General features: G+C 39.4%; 1 protein-coding gene across 1 annotated transcript; it reads left to right on the forward strand.

Annotated features, from left to right (window-relative positions):
• Positions 1–1,429: 1,429 nt before the first annotated feature.
• Positions 1,430–16,005, forward strand: GTSF1 (gametocyte specific factor 1). Its single transcript, XM_024737113.1, has 9 exons — positions 1,430–1,481; positions 3,375–3,419; positions 8,403–8,503; positions 10,302–10,428; positions 10,868–10,951; positions 11,417–11,480; positions 12,834–12,928; positions 13,849–13,882; positions 15,907–16,005. Exons 2-8 carry the CDS (start codon positions 3,404–3,406, stop codon positions 13,863–13,865), a joined length of 504 nt encoding a protein of 167 aa, XP_024592881.1. The 5' UTR covers positions 1,430–1,481; positions 3,375–3,403; the 3' UTR covers positions 13,866–13,882; positions 15,907–16,005.
• Positions 16,006–16,399: the final 394 nt, after the last annotated feature.

The following is a 16,399-nucleotide window of genomic DNA, read 5'->3' on the forward strand; positions in this document are numbered from 1 at the left end:
CAGGCTCGGGCTCTGCTTGCATCAACACATTTCTTTTTAGGGTCTTAATATGAACCAAAGCCTGTGAAGCACACTCTATTCAGCCCAAGGGATGATAATTAAACAAAAAACAGGACTTCCCTGGCGGTCCAGTGGTCAAGACTCCGTGTTTCCAGTGCAGGGTGCTTGGGTTCCATCCCGGGACAGGAAACTAAGATCCTGCAAGCCGCGTGGTGCGGACAAAAAAAAACAAAAAAACCCGATAACGATGTTTACATATTATTCATGTAAAGATAAAATGTCCCACGACCATTTTCACTGAAGCCACATTACGTTCATGCTGTCAGGATAAGTTCTCCTAAATTATATTTAGGCTCCAGAAACCACTGAAATGTTCTAAAACCCCCAATATTTCAGCACCCAGACTGAGCTCCCAGACTGCCTACCTTGAGCAATACAAAAATTTGTCATATCACATCTTTTACTTCTTGGTTTTGAAAACTATTATTACCAGATCTACCTGTAGTGTCAATCTCTTCCTTTTTTCTGTCTAATCTTCAAAGGTCACATGTCCTTTTTCTCAAAGCCTTCCCCAGGTGACTCTGGGCCCCACTGATTTCCTCCTAATATGAATTTACAGTCTCAACAACTTTTTTGGCATGTTACACTACCATTTAACCTTTCACTTTGGGGCCTATTTTCCTAGCACCTTGGAGACAAGAACCACCGCTTGCACCTGTTTGTTTTTTTTTTTTTTTGGGGGGGGTATCACATTTTCCAGAACAAAGGCTCACAATATATGTTTCGTTTTCCACTATCAAATTATAACTTTCTAGCCCTTTTTACCTCGAGCTCTCTCCTCAACTCTAAAACTCGCTTTAATCTGACTAGGGCATCCATCCCACCACGCATTCTCAGATAAACCATTATCAACTTTTGAATTTTGAAATTCTGCCTACAATGCGTGCTAAACAAAAACAACTAGATTCCCGTCCTTGGTGATTCGCTTTGCGGGGCTGGGGTGGGTGGGAGAGGCGCCTGTTTTGTCTGCTTATCTCCTTTTCAATTTTCCTCTTCCTTCCAGTCAAAATCTAAATTATCTTTCTCTCTGGACAACTTCCACAAACAAGGCTTCGTTCTCACCAGTACCCATCGATGGACCCCTAATGAGTCCCGCCCCTTCTCGAGCGCCCATGTCTCAGCACTCGTTCTCCTTTCTAAGATGGCCACCCCAGAGCCCGGCAGTGCAGCGCGAGTTCCACCCACGCAAGGTCACGGTCATTCCGGGGGCCAGAGGACGACAGCCCGAGGTGGGGGGGCAGGGGTGGGAGAGCCGAAGAGGCCCTCGGCACAGCCCGCGCCTCGCTCGGTCAGAGTCCAGCCTCCGTCACCGGAAGTGGGGGCCCCACCCCCACCCCCTAACGTCAGGGGCCGGAAGTGAGCGTTGCTGGGCGCGGGTGTGGGGTGAAGGCGAGTGTGAGCGGGAGTGAGACTCGGCCGAGGTAGGAATGACGCGCGGGCCCCGGCTTGGGGCCTCCAAAGACCTCACCTTTAGTGGGCTGGGATACCTTCACCTTCTAGGATCTTCCCTTTTCTGCCCAGAGCTTTCGGCCTCGTGGGTTCTCAGCGCGGCTGTTTTGGCAACCTGTGGTGCCGCCGCTGCTTCGTCCCCTCGAGGTCCTCCCTAGCTCCTGTGTCTCCATTCTTTTAAGTTAACCATCTTCCCCACCTTCTCTTATTTAGTCCCATTGTTTAAATCGACTCTGTTTTGTTTAAAGGAAGAAAAATGATGGTTTTACCGAGACCCCAGCTCGGTTAAGAGTGTAACCAGTTGCTTCAGGCTGCAACCAGCCCCCAAGCCTGACTGTTGAGTGTCATTTGTCCATTACACCGCTGTCTAGTACTAGGGAAAACGTAAGACTCACTTGTTAACAGTTTAATACGGAAGATACTTAGATGGACAGGGCTGAATGATGAGGCTATAGATTCCAGTGTCCTTAATATTGTGTAATTTAGTCTTTTTGCCCCCAAAGGATAGGGTGGCTCCCTACAAGTTGCTGAATCTGGCACTGATCGCTCCTTTAAATGACTTAAAATCAAGGAACATAGTGCTTCTTTCTTCCAATTCTCTTTTTTTGTTGTTGAAAAAGTATAAAGTAACTATGTGTAACATGTCAAAAGGAATGTCAGAATTTCTTAATCCAGACATGAAAAATATTTTTTATGACCGTTTCACCAATGATTGTCATTTACAAATGAGCTCTGCAGCAAATTACTGAAGGAGTTCCAGCTGATCACTTGTATTTCCTATCATAGGTTCCAAGGCTGCTTATGTCATAGAATGGAGGGAAGGGGTGTGGAATTGTATGAGGTGGCAAAGGAGAGCTGGCTCTAGAGGCAATAGATGTAAACCTAGCCAATTTTCAGAAGTTTCCTATGGAGATGGTTTTATATAAATTTATTCTTTTCTATATTGATAAGTTTATTTAATCACAGAGCTCAATAGGGGGGAATCTCAGGTGGAAGAGGACTGAAACAAAAAAAATTTGTCTTTTAATCTTCCACATTTCTGTTACAGACTTGTTCTTTTATGACTGTCAACTATAAAATGGACAGTTCTCGAGTCCTAACATTCAGAAGTTTTTCCTCAATGCATAGAGGGAATGAGTATTAACTGGAGAGATTTAAATAACCAAGTCTATCCATTTTAGCATAGGAGATTTGGGGAGGGGGTAAAGCATCACTGGAAAAAGTATGGTACTTCCTAATCATGTTTAAGAAAAGTCATAGAAGTAGTAAACTAGAATGTCTCTGGACATATTGGATGGATTGAGTGTATAGTCTGACACAGGCTTCCAGCATCCCCAGGTCCCCGGGGGAGAAGCAAGACTGGCAGCCTGCCCATCCTGTATTTTTGACGACTTGAGAGGAGAGCTTTAACGTAGTACCCTTTTCCTTTGTTTATCCTGAAGTTTAAATAATAGTATTCTTGTGGGCTTGACTCGCCCCCTCTAATGTTAAATAGCATCAAACCCTAATAGATGGTAAACAGTGACAGGGTGTTGTAATGGCACTTAAAATAGACTGACATCTTATCACCTGAATACAGTTTAAGTTAGTAGTCATATTTGGTTTTTCTTAACTGTGAACCCTAGAATTTATTCCAAGAGTGTGAATTGGGCAAATGATGTTAAAATGGTTCAAAGTAGTAAAGAATGCCTTCAAGGGGAGAAACTTATTGAGGGGGAGGGAGGTGCTATAAGGGTTTTTTATATTGAACTTGGGTGACTTCAATTCTAGTTTGAATCCAAGTTTGACTCCACTTCTTAGGGCTACTTTTGATACATTTCATTTCTGATTCCCTGATCCACTGCTTTTTTTCCCCCCGCCACCAGCACTTGGATTTGGCTCCTTCATTTCCAAGATGGAAGAAACTTACAGTACGTACTTCTTTTTGCTTTTAGAAAATAAGTTAAATTACTTCCATGTAGTTTTCTGTCTGACAAGACTTTTACTGTGTTGGGAAAGATTCACTCTTCTCACTAGACGGCTGAGAAGAAAATGTCTCCCCAGAGACTGTTTTAGTAATGTAGAGAAATGTCCGAATTTGAAATACGACACTTGAAATTTAAATAAAGAAGTATGAGAAGTCGTCAAGCTTTGAGAAAGCTGTGGTTGGGACACCTGTGTTAAACTATATTTTTATTAAATGAAGCATTTTCATTCCTCAGGACTTCAGTTTCTCCTGTTAATGACACAGGGATAGTCATTAACTAACTGGTTTCTTTCTATTTTGTGGGATAATATGATATACATAATGTGGATGTACACTGAGTTTTTAGACTTAAAGAAATCCTAGGGAGGATTCTTGTTTCTCAAGTGATCCAGGAATCTAGATGGCCCAACAAATCAAATGGGAGCCAGGAGACCTAGGATCATACAAGTGTAGCACCAAAAGAGACCTGAAAAATCATTTCATTCAACATTCGAATTTTACAACTGAGAAAACAGAACCTAGATTAATTGATTTGCCTTAAAGTTACATAGGTAGTTGGGGACAGAGTCAGAACCAGAGTCTTATATGTTGTTTATATGTAGTGCCCTACTTGCTACTACAAAGCACTATGGTTTCTAGACCCTGACCAAGTTTGAGGAACATCTGAGTGGATAAAACTCGTCAACAAGGCCTCCTTTGTTTGCTACTTTCTGTCTTGTTCAGAATCTCTGTAATTAATAAGTTCTAACTAAAGGGTATTTTAGTCCCATTCTACCTTCAAGGAAGAGTCCAATAGAATCTTTATCACCAACATGTAGAAACTACATGGAAACAATCTTTATTAAATATCTACAATAGAAATTCTTAAACTTTAGCATGCAGCAGAATCACCTGGGAGGCTTGTTAAAACACAGGTTGCTGGACCCCACCCCCAAAATTCTTGATTCAGAAGGTCTGGGACCCAAGAATTGGCATTTCTAACATGTTCCCAGGTGATGATGCTAATCTGAGGACCATACTTTGAGAATAATGGATCTGATTCTCCTTGATCTTCCTTAGGGCTTCCTCCTTCACCCCCTTAATTTTTCTAAAAATGTGTTAATTAAAATCTGAGATTTCCATGTGAGATAGATATGAGAGATTTATATTTATTTATTCTTGGAAGCTTACTACTCTATTAAATTAGAAAGCAACATCTCCCCTTTATATCTCTATTCATTACTTTTGTCAGTGGTGATATTTTTTTTCTTAGAAAAATATCACCTGGTTCTTTTAATTACTGTATTGCTACATAACAGACTTTTTTACGTAGTGATAATCAGTAGATGTTTGTTAAAGAAAGAAGGAAATGGTGAATTTTGCTGTATGTTTACAATTTTATTTAAGTTTTGTGATTAAGTCTAATAAATAAGTTGTCTTGTGAAGAATCAACTCCTTTAAGTCTATAGCATTTCTTTATCTGTCTTTCTTAATAAAGCTTCATTGTTTTAAGACTTAAAAAAAAGAAAACTATCACCTGGAAGTAGGTTAGAAATGCACAACCTCAGGCCTCATCTCAAACCTGCTGAATCAGAATCTGTATTTTAACACAGTCCCCAAGTGATTTAACACCGGGAATCATGTTAAAGTGAGAAACAGTGCTTTAGAATATGTTTGACCTTTTTCCCAAAGTGACCTAAAACTCTAACGTTAATCTGATAGATTCCTGAAGATCTCCAGCTTCTGTCTTTGGACAGTACCTCTTAGCTGATGATACTCTCATCAAGTCTAGTTCCTTATTTCTGTGAACTTTCCTCCATTTCTCACCATGGGTTCTGGGCTCTATGCAAGTGTGAGGAGCATCTGAGTCTACGTTCTTGGAGGAAGGTTGTCCACAGGGCCTGCTTTGTTTTCCAAATTAAGTTATATTCCCAGAAAGCCACTCAAGATTTTTGCTGAGCAGTTCGATAGTATTCATTACAACTTTAAATGCGTATATACTTCGTGTAGCACTCTTAGGTATCTGCCCAAGGGAAATACTCGTACAATGCACAAAGAAGTATATGTTATATTGCTAGTCACAGCATTGTATATAAGAGTAAAAAACTGGAAACAACTTAAATGTCTATCCGTAAGGGAACTGATTAAGAATCTATGGTACATCCGTATGCAGCAGTGAAACATTTCTTAACATGCTGACATAGAAGGAGTTCAAAGGTATGTTAAAAGAAAGCAAATAGCAAAGTAGGTACAGGAAATCTTGTCACAGGCTATACTCTGGATGAACTTTGAGGACATTGTGGGAAGTGAAACAGATCAGTCACAAAAAGACAAATGCCATATGATTTCACATATATGAAGTATCTAGAATAGTGAAACTCATAGAAACAAAAAGTAGAATAATGGTTGCCAGGGTGGAAATGGGAGTTATTTAATGGGTATAGAGTTTCAGTTTCGCAAGATGAAAATTTCTGGAGGTTGGTTGCAACAATGTGAATATACTTAACACCACTGAACTGTACACTTTAAAATGGTTAAGGTGATAAATTTTATGTTATGTGTATCTTATTACCATTAAAAATAAAATTTAAAAAATTTTAATCTAAAAAACCAGTTTAGGGCTTCCCTGGTGGCGCAGTGGTTGAGAGTCCGCCTGCCGATGCAGGGGACACGGGTTTGTGCCCCGGTCCGGGAAGATCCCACATGCCGCGGAGCGGCTGGGCCCGTGAGCCATGGCCGCTGAGCCTGCGCGTCCGGAGCCTGTGCTCTGCAACGGGAGAGGCCACAACAGTGAGAGGCCCGCGTACCGCAAAAAAAAAAAAAAAAAAAAAACCACGAAACAGTTTAGAGCTGACCTAAGTTATCAGAGACCAAAAAGTAAAGCATTTTGGTAGGAAGCTATCATTATCAACTCTGATGAATACCACTGTATGGGCAGTAAAATGTATATGAATCATAAAGTATGTCCAGTCTCTGTTAGCTGTTGACATGGTGTATCATTTGCTAGTGATGGAATGGATTAAATGAAGGAAAACTAACAAGAATTTCATCTGTACACTCTTCCCGGGTGTCCTGAAGCTTCAGAAATATGAAAAGATTGCTGGTCAGGATGAGCCTGGCTGGCATAATAAGCCTGCTTGTCCTTTAAGACTTTTCGTTCCTATTCATTCTGTCCTTCAAGTCACCTTTCTGGCTCATTTGCATCACGATCATGGTTAGCAATTTATCCCATGTTTACCACTCTTCCAGTGAAGCTGTCTGTTTCAATTCCCCACTAGCTTCTGGTTTTCATAGCAGTCTCCTGGTTTATAAGCTTCTTATCAAATGTGAATTGTTTATCTTATTTCACTTTTATTATTGCCTTCAGTGGTGGCAACAGCATTTTATTAGGTTGCCTCTTGTCCTCATAATATATTCAGAATGTGCTTAACCATTTAATTTCCCTTCTTTAACCAGGCTTCTTAAAATTTGGGGCTCAGCCTGGACATTTTGCAGAACATAAGGATAGTTGTACACGTTCAGAGAAACTTCTCTAGTTTCTGTTCAAACTATTGAAATGGTCCCTAAAAGTATAGTCTTCTAAGGGTACTTTTAAATAGCATGATATAGGTTAGGGGCTTTCTTTCACACAGCAGCCCCGTTAAGGTATCCGCAGTTGTCTTAATAACTGCAGGTTCTCTTTTTGCAGATTATTCTACTTCTTTATCTGGCCAGTTTGATAATCACTAGGTTAAAGAATTCTCTGTCTTTCATTATGTTCCAAAATATGAAAAGTAAAACCACCGATCTGGTAAAGGTATTGGTTTCATTTGAGAGGTAACTAGATTAACCAAGATCAGGAACTACTTATAGAAGTACATTAAAGCAGACAGACGAAAAAGAAATCTATCAATGAATATTTCTCAAGCTTCCATAGAACGTATAACACATATAGAGCAATGCTTACCAACTTTTTTCATGTCATAGCATACTAGTAAATAGGGATGCTAGTGTAGGGGATTAACTACCCTCAACTTACCCTAGGACTGTTTGGGGAATAGGAGACACGCATGCAATGGACCCACACGGCAGTGTATCAGTACACTGTCCATTCCAACCTTCAACATGCTGGCTGGGAAGCTCTGGTTGAACTAGCTAGAGATAAGAATGACCCTGAATTAGCACTTTTTTTACTATTTTTGGCTGCGTTGGGTCTTCCTTGCTGCGCATGGGCTTTCTCTAGTTGTGGCAAGCGGGGGCTACTCTTCGTTGTGGTGCGCGGGCTTCTCATTGCGGTGGCTTCTCGTTGCGGAGCACAGACTCTAGGCACACGGGCTTCAGTAATTGCAGCACACAGGCTCAGTAGTTGCGGCACACAGGCCCTAGAGCACGTGGGCTTCAGTAGTTTTGGCATGCAGGCTCAGTAGTTGTGGCTCGCGGGCTCTAGAGCGCAGGTTCGGTAGTTGTGGTGCACAGGCTTAGTTGCTCTGCGGCACACGGGATCTTCCCAGACCAGGGCTCGAACCCGTGTCTTCTGCACCGGCAGACAGACTCTTAACCACTGCGCCACCACGCAAGTCCTATGACACTGAATTAGCACTTTTAGAAAAGGAAAAGATGTTTCATTTAATTTTTTTTTTTCATTTAATTTTTTTGTTTACAATAAGGGTAACCAACAATGAAAACAACAATATTCATGTACAACCAAATCTGAACCAAGACCCCACCCCATGACTGCTGGTTTTGCTGGACTTAATGAAGATTCTATGATAACGCAGTTTTATCTTCTCAAGTTACATTTTTATTTTCAGATGTTTAGTCACCCTTTTAAAAAAAAATTCCAAGCTGTCGTTAGGCTGTGTTGTTGAACTCTTACAGATTCTGTTGAAAAAATCCAGTGTGCCGGGGATGCTGAAGTTTTACAAGGGCCTGTTAAGCTTTATACTTACCCTATTTTTCTCTCTTTCAGTTGATACCCTGGACCCTGAAAAGCTGTTACAGTGCCCCTATGATAAAAACCACCAGATCAGGGCCTGCAGGTTTCCTTATCATCTTATCAAGTGCAGAAAGGTAGGGTATTATTTTCTTAATTTGCCCTGTGATGCCCTCCTGAGTTCTTTTTAAAAGCCAAATTTTGTAAATATCAAATAATTTTAGCATAAATATTTTAACTGAATGCCAGAATTGCTTTGGGTTAAATACCAATATTTATAGAAAAGAATTTGTTTATTTCTTGGATATGTAAGTTTTTTCTTGTTTTGGTTTTCCCCCCACTAGTGACAGAGCACCCTTCATAAACAGCTTCTCTAGAATCTTCGCAGCCTTTGTAAAACAGAGGAAACACTAATTTTTGCTAGCAGTGAGAAATCCCTCTTGCCTTGTGAATTTGATGTGTTCATTGTCCTGATAAGGACTGAGTATTGTAATACACATATTTCTGATTTGTTTGTTTGTTTAGAAATTTTAGAGAAGTTGAACAGCTAGAGGTTAACCCAAGAAAAGATCATTCCTAAAAATAACTTTCTCCAAGTTTCAACAGTAAGCATCTTTGGGGGAAAAAAAACCAGCTCAAAGATTTTTTTTTCCTCTGGTCACCCTTTTGTAGACTTAGCTGATGTAAGCGAGTTTAATGCTGATATATTAATTGAGGCAGTTTGAAAGGATTGTTAGAATATAGATGTCAGATACAGAGGCCAAAGTTCTGCCAGGATTTATGCTTGGAAAACAATTTTAGTATTTAATCTAAACCTGCATACAATTCAAGTATGCATTAACATTCTTCAAAGGATGTTTCTCTTGCAGTCCTGGAGACATGATTATAATGCCATTGTTGATTATTTCTCAGCTCCTTTTAATCTCTAGAGCAAGGATTCCTTAAGGTTGAACCTGGGCAATATGGACTAGCAAATACTACCACAACTTCCTCCCCTAGGCTCTCAAAAATGTTCCAAGGATAAAGGTTGGGAAAGGGGTCCAAGTGGTAAGAAGACATTGTCATAACTCCCCTATTCTAATGCTCTTAATCTTCAGCTACAAAACCTTTGCATTCGAATGCCTGATATCCCTTACAAAAATCATGGAGATACCTGCCCTCACAATTTTCTCCATCCCCTATATTTTTCCACGCTTCTCCCCACTTTAGATTATTTTTACTTTTTTGAGTATCATTTATGATATATCTTTTGCTTCTCCTAATAAATGTCTTAATTGCTGGTAAACTTACCATAGGATTTGGGTGATATTAAACATTTTGTTTTGTTTTCTTGTTTTGTATTAAAAAAGAACTTGGTCAGCAGAGTTCTCTATCATTTGGATTTTCCTTAGTGAAATAGCTGAAATAAAGGTCAAATTGTTAAGAGCCTCATTTCAGGCATCATTACTTTAAGTAAGCGTTCCTGTGTTAATCTGAAAAATCATTGGGTTTGCCTCTTCTGCAGCTCCCTTCCAACAGCTGTTTTCCTGCACTATTGTACTGCAGTAGCAGGGGCACTACTGCAATGCAGACTACGAGTGTTTTAGTGTTGCTGTTCGTCCTGAATATCAGCTTTCAAAGATGTCCAGAGAGCTCTACCGTTACAGGCTGTGCCGCTTGAATCTTGTGACCCTGAGAAGTAAACGGGGTGAAGATATGTTTCAAATACCCCATCCGAAATTCACTGCTTACTTCCATACAAGCCACTTTAACCCCAATATCTGTGTTGTCAGTCTTTATAATCATAACAAAGAGGCTTAGCTTTTGATGATTCTGAGGTAATGTCTCTATGGTCCATATGAGTGATAAGTAGTTCCCTCTTAATGTTCTACTATGAGTTTACCTACCAAGTTAAGCCACAAGTTTATTGATGGACCCCTTTAATTTTTTTCACAGAATCATCCTGACATCGCAAACAAACTGGCTACTTGTCCCTTCAATGCTCGCCATCAGGTTCCTCGGGCTGAAATCAGTCATCATATCTCAAGCTGTGATGACAAAAGCTGCATTGAGCAGGATGTAGGTAAGACTGACTAGCTAAATGTTTGTGTTGGAGGTTAGCCCCTTCAAATTTATATGATGCTACGTTATCACCTTGATTTTGGCTTTCATTATTTCAGAAGAACAATGGTTTTCTGCCTGTGAGATTTTTATTTTAGCAGCAAAAGTTTGTCAGGTTGTGTTTGTCAGACTGCTTTCTCTTCTGAACAACCTGATTTCATTTTGCTAATAATTCATCTAAAAATGAAAATTCTTTTATTACCATAAATATGGCAAACATCTTTGTTTCTGCTTCTCTTTCTTGTCTTCTCTTGGCAAGGGGATAAGACCTCTCTGTTTAGCTTTCATCCCATCCATTTTTCAGAAACAAAGACCCTGCAACCTTTTAAGCCACTAACCCCTTTAAACATAATAACTTGGCAGTGTTCCCTTGTTAAGTCAGAATCTCTATTGTCTTGCAGTCAGCCAAACCAGGAACCTTGGACAAGAGGCTCTGGCTGAGAGCACATGGCAATGCCCTCCTTGCGATGAAGACTGGGATAAAGGTGAAATGCTTCTACATCTTTTTCTTCACAATGTCAAAATCTCAAGTCATTTGCTTTAGACAGAAGGAAGATTTTCCTTTTTTATGAACATACCATGTTGTTCAGAATGATTTGTTATTTTTATTGGGCCCCAATACAAGCACATATTTCTCTCTGTGCAGACACGTGGAACAGCCTATCCCTCTTGATTGGAAAAAGCACTTCTTTACATCTGTTTTTTTCCATAAATTGTGTTGTACCATCTGTGTTTGGTTGCTACTAGGCACATTTATTATTATTTATGTCACTTGTGTTTATATCCTTCAATTAAATTCTTGCTACTCTGTCACTTAGGCCGGGTACTTGATCAGTTATTACTTGCTTCTCTAAACTTATGTTTATTATTTCTCACCTTACAAATTCAACTAGCATGAATTGGTGTTTTACCTAGTAGTACCACAAACCATGTTTTGCTTCCTTTGGCAGATTTGTGGGAACAGACCAGCACCCCATTTGTCTGGGGCGAAGCCAACTACTGTGGCAACAACAGGTAAATGAAAGGGTCTCATTCCCACCTCTTCCTCCCAGAATCACTTTTGCTAAGTTCACATTATTTTAATGCTTTGAAAAAATTCTCTAGCTATACCACATGTATCATTTTTACTCTGGGTAACTAGTGTCTAAGGAAAAAGTAATCTTAAAAGTTCTATTTTTTTAATAAATTTATTTTATTTATTTATTGGCTGCGTTGGGTCTTCGTTGCTGTGTGCAGGCTTTCTCTAGTTGCAGCGAGCGGGGACTACTCTTCGTTGTGGTGCACGGGCTTCTCATTGCAATGGCTTCTCTTGTTGCAGAGCACAGGCTCTAGGCGCGCAGGCTTCAGTAGTTGTGGCTCGCGGGCTTCAGTAGTTGTGGCACACAGGCTCAGTAGTTGTGGCTGTGGGCTCTAGAGCTCAGGCTCAGTAGCTGTGGCGCACGGGCTTAGTTGCTCTGCGGCATGTGGGATCTTCCTGGACCAGGGCTCGAACCTGTGTCCCCTGCATTGGCAGGTGGGTTTTTAACCACTGCGCCACCAGGGAAGCCCAGAAGTTCTTGACTTGAGATTGGGCAATCCATAATACCAAATGGGTAGGAAAGAAAACGCATCTCTTCTTCCCACTGATGTTGTATCTAATTTAAACCTCTTAAGATTTTTCATTACTATTTGATCTTCAAACCTTAAAAGATTCCCTGGCAGTCCAGTGGTTAGGACTCCGTGATTTCACTGACGAGGGCACAGGTTCAATCCCTGGTTGGGGAACTAAGATCCCATAAGCTGCACAGCGTGGCAAAAAAAGATCATGTTTCAAACCCAAATGAGAATATTTCTGGATTAGAAAATGAAGGAATTAGATGCTAGACTTCATTTTTTTCCTCAAATAGAACACTTATCAATTTTTATTTTTTAGCTCCTGAAGTCAGTTAGTTATAATAAATGTATCTTAGTCTGTGTATGCACTGAGATAGAAAAACTTAAAGATGAATTCCATTGGTACAATTTTAATTTTATCTCAGTTCTGTGAGATTTGTTGCCTTTAGTTTGGTTGTCTTGGCATTTTATTTTATCTCTTTTATCTGTTGAGTTCATGAGCCTGTCATACAACTGAACAGTAGATGGCATTGCTGTTTATCTCAATTTCTGGAAAATGAAAATGGTTAGACTCATCTTAATGCCTGTACAGAAGAGTGAGCTTTCCAGAGAAGCTGGTAATCGTTCTCATTGTGAGAATGTTTTGATGGAAATGTGTTTACATTTCAGAATGTAGGTTGTTGTTTTCCCCCAAATTACAAAAAACGCATTTGATTGTCTTGTGTGTGCCTGCCTGAAGATTACATACAGTCAAATTCATCTTTCTTTTTGCAGCCCCGCAAGCAACATAGTTATGGAACATAAGAGTAACCTGGCTTCAGGCATGCGTGTTCCCAAGTCTCTGCCATATGTTCTGCCATGGAAAAACAGTAAGTGAAATAGAGGCAAAATGCTTTTACTCTGTTTGTTGTGCTAAATACAGTTGGTCTTGATTATTCAAGGACATGTTCAGTCTGAACACCTAGTACCCACATGACCCTGAGAGTGAGTGCCTCCTTAAATTTTGCACCCCAAGCACCTTACTCACTTCCCCCTACTCCTGGTTAGTAGCAGGAAAGGACAAGATCACAGAAGCATAAAGAATATTTTCAAGATGGGGTGATCACTGACATCGAATACCATGGGTAAATTTGGGGACCAGTAAAAAGGCTATTGATTTTGACTAGGAGGAAATCATCCCTGATTTTCAAGGCATAATATTGATAGGGAATTGGGATTAGAAATTGGATTGCAGGGGCCTAAAAGGTAATGGGTAGAGACAAAATGAAAGTAATGAGTCGTGAGAACCACCATAAGAATGGTATTCAGATGTCTTTCCTAGGCTTCAGAGACCATGCTGAGTAAACAGGTATGAAATTCATGTCATACCACCCTAGTAAAGAAATTCCCACATATGGTACACCCAAGATGCTGTCATTTTTATTTAATACAAACTTTCTTTTCCTAATGTTGCCCCCAAATTCAGATTCTCTTGATTTCAGTTTTTGCTACTGTTTGAGCTAATTTTTAGATGGATAGAGGATCCCCTTTAAAACATTTCCCTTTGGATACTTGCATTTCTCCAAAAATGAGATCACCAAATCATATGCCATAAGGCTTGATAGGTAGAGGACTATTTCCTTTTTCCATGCTCTTGAGTGGAATCCAATTGCTAATTTTAAATTCTTCTCCTTTTATATTATAATTCCATATACCGCAGGAATAAGTCATTCGTGTTTAGTAAGAATAGGGGATGGAGTGATTTTCAATTGACGTGGCATATTTATTTTGAAATATTTCTACTCCATAGATGGAAATGCACAGTAACTGAGTATCTATCTCAAGTAAGTATTCCAGTTTTATTTCACTATTTTTTTCCAGATGGTAGCAAGATTTAACTGGACATAAAGCAATTTGGGTCCAATTTTCTTTCAGATTATGGTACCAAATTAAAGCTTTGTATGTGCCTGTGTTTTTAAGTATATAGCCTCTGTTATGGCTTTACACGCTAATGAATAGGCATTTACTAGTTAAATTAGAATTCTGTTACATGCCAAGTTGCTTTCCCTAATAGTGCGCACTGCCTCTTTCCTTTTTCTTTTTTTTTATCAAAGTTGCATTCTAGATCTATCGTGCCTTTTTAATGGACTGAGATTAATCAAACAACTGTGCTTCACTGCTCTGCAGTTCTTCCCCTGTGCAGTATAGTTTAATACTCATCAAAAAATTCATACTCTTTTGAATGAGAACTGTAAAGTTTTGGGTCTCTAAGAGTCTCTCACTGTTGATCTTATCTGAATATTTGATTTAGCAGAACCTCACAAAATCTATATAAAGAGTCCAAAATCTTTTAGTTTTCACAGATGAAGCCTTTCTTTGAGGTCACCCTATGTACCCATAGCAGAGCCAGGTTTGATGCTTCAAATGCTGTCTTGGCTGAGGCTGGTCAGCCACACTGCTTCTGGCAGAAGGAATATTGTTGGGCTGGGAATGGGTTGATAATCCCCACTGTCTTGCACATAGTAGGCCTTCAGTGAATATTTATTGAATGAATGAGTAATTGGCCTGTTGCCTTCTAGTCCATTTACTTTCTCTGGACAGTGAAGTAGATGGATCTTCTGCAAGTTAGGGTTCATTTTAGTACCAAAACTGATGTTTCTTCTGGTAAGAAGCAGAAAAGAGATTCTAAAAGCAAACAGCCCTTAGCTGTGAACAGTAATATTTATCAGTTGCTTGTAGGTACTGGCCATTTTTCTTGGAGGTTCTGACATCAAATTATTGACTATATCTGGAAGCCAGAAAGTTGGATTTGATCCCAGAAGGGAAAGACACAACTGCACTGGGGTGTGTCAAGAAAGCATACACAGACATGGGTAAATGGTGAACTTTGAACCCTTCTCTGACACACGGCATGAGATGCTTGGTGTTCATGGAGTGTGGATAGTTACCTAGTAAAAATGGCTACTCTACGGTGAAAGCCTAGGAGAAACTTCTCTCCATCACTTAAGACTAAACATTTTTCTGCTTTGGAACTTAACTCTTTGCTAATAAACTCCTTACACACTGATAATTTCTTTTTCTATGTAACCCGTGAGGAGTAAGGGAAAAAAAATAGGTAAGAATCCTTTAACAACAACAAAAAAAGAATCCTTTAACAGCCAAAGACCTTCTTATCCCCTTAATAAAAATAAAGCATCATTTTTTGAATACCTGTTGTTGCAGAACTCTCTTCTTTGGATAGATACACACACACAAAAAATGTAAGACATGACTTATTCCCTTAAGAAACTTAAGAGTGGGTGGAGAATTTTTTTTAATGCACATGCCTGAAAAGGGTTTGTTCACCTTGCACTTAAATGCTTTATCCCATTTGTGTTTTTATCAACAACTCCAATTTTTACTAGGTAAGTGTCTCAAAAGCAGGTGATACCATGTTAATTTTTGTTCCCCTGATGTACATTGTAACAGCTCAAAAATATTATTGAATTAATGAGTAGATGGGTATATGAGAAGAGAAAAAGATCAATATAAGTTAATTGGAATTAATCCAGAATTGTCTGCAGAAGTCAATTGCCTGGATGGTCAATTCTGATTTTCTCCTCACCCGTGAAAACGGTTGACACAACAAGTGTGCGTTGATCTCTGTATAGAATGTTTTTAATTCAATTAACAAGTTTCTGTGTGCTTAGTGATAGTAAAGAGCTAAGGGTCAGAAAGTACTTGGTGTTCTGCCATTAGCAACAACAGACTCTTCCAGCGGACCAGGAGACTAATTGGGCTGTAGTTGTGTGGCCCATTGTCAGATGTAGTTGATGCTTTTGTCATTGATAGGAACTAAGAACTCTTTTTTTTTCTCATTTCCTTGCAGATGCCAGACCCTAGAAGACTCTTTGCTTCTTCCTGCTACAGTGGGTTCTTCATTCTTTTCTCCTAATCTAATTATAGAAATATAAATTGTTTGTGACTTTCAAACTGACAAGTACCTTTCTTTTCCTCCCCCCTTTGAGTCCTTACTCATTTGATGCAAGAAAGAACCCTCATGCTCAGAAGAACTGTTTCAAATAAACCATCATTGTAAATAGCTTGATAGTTTGGTTAAGTACCTGCAGCCCCAAGATCAGAACTCATATCTCATTCTACATTAATGAAACAAAATAATTTAAAGTTATCTTAAAGGATCCAGCTAAAGCAGGCAAGAAATTTGGGTTGGAAAAAGTAACTGTGTATATATTTGTGTTCTCTGACACACATGAACCAAATTCCTTGTAACATTTATAGGAATGGACCTTTTCTGATTAGTGCATTTGTTTATTGAGTCTTTGATGTTGATAGCATTTATATATAGAAATATACCGTATTCC

This window comes from Neophocaena asiaeorientalis, unplaced genomic scaffold (genome assembly GCF_003031525.2).
Source record: "Neophocaena asiaeorientalis asiaeorientalis breed wild unplaced genomic scaffold, Neophocaena_asiaeorientalis_V1.1 scaffold134, whole genome shotgun sequence".
Classification (NCBI taxonomy): domain Eukaryota; kingdom Metazoa; phylum Chordata; class Mammalia; order Artiodactyla; family Phocoenidae; genus Neophocaena; species Neophocaena asiaeorientalis.

Coding starts and splice junctions, on each gene's coding strand:
- GTSF1 (XM_024737113.1), top strand. Junction 8,504..10,301: donor ATCTTATCAAGTGCAGAAAG/GTAGGGTATTAT, acceptor TTTTTTTCACAG/AATCATCCTGACATCGCAAA. Junction 10,429..10,867: donor CTGCATTGAGCAGGATGTAG/GTAAGACTGACT, acceptor ATTGTCTTGCAG/TCAGCCAAACCAGGAACCTT.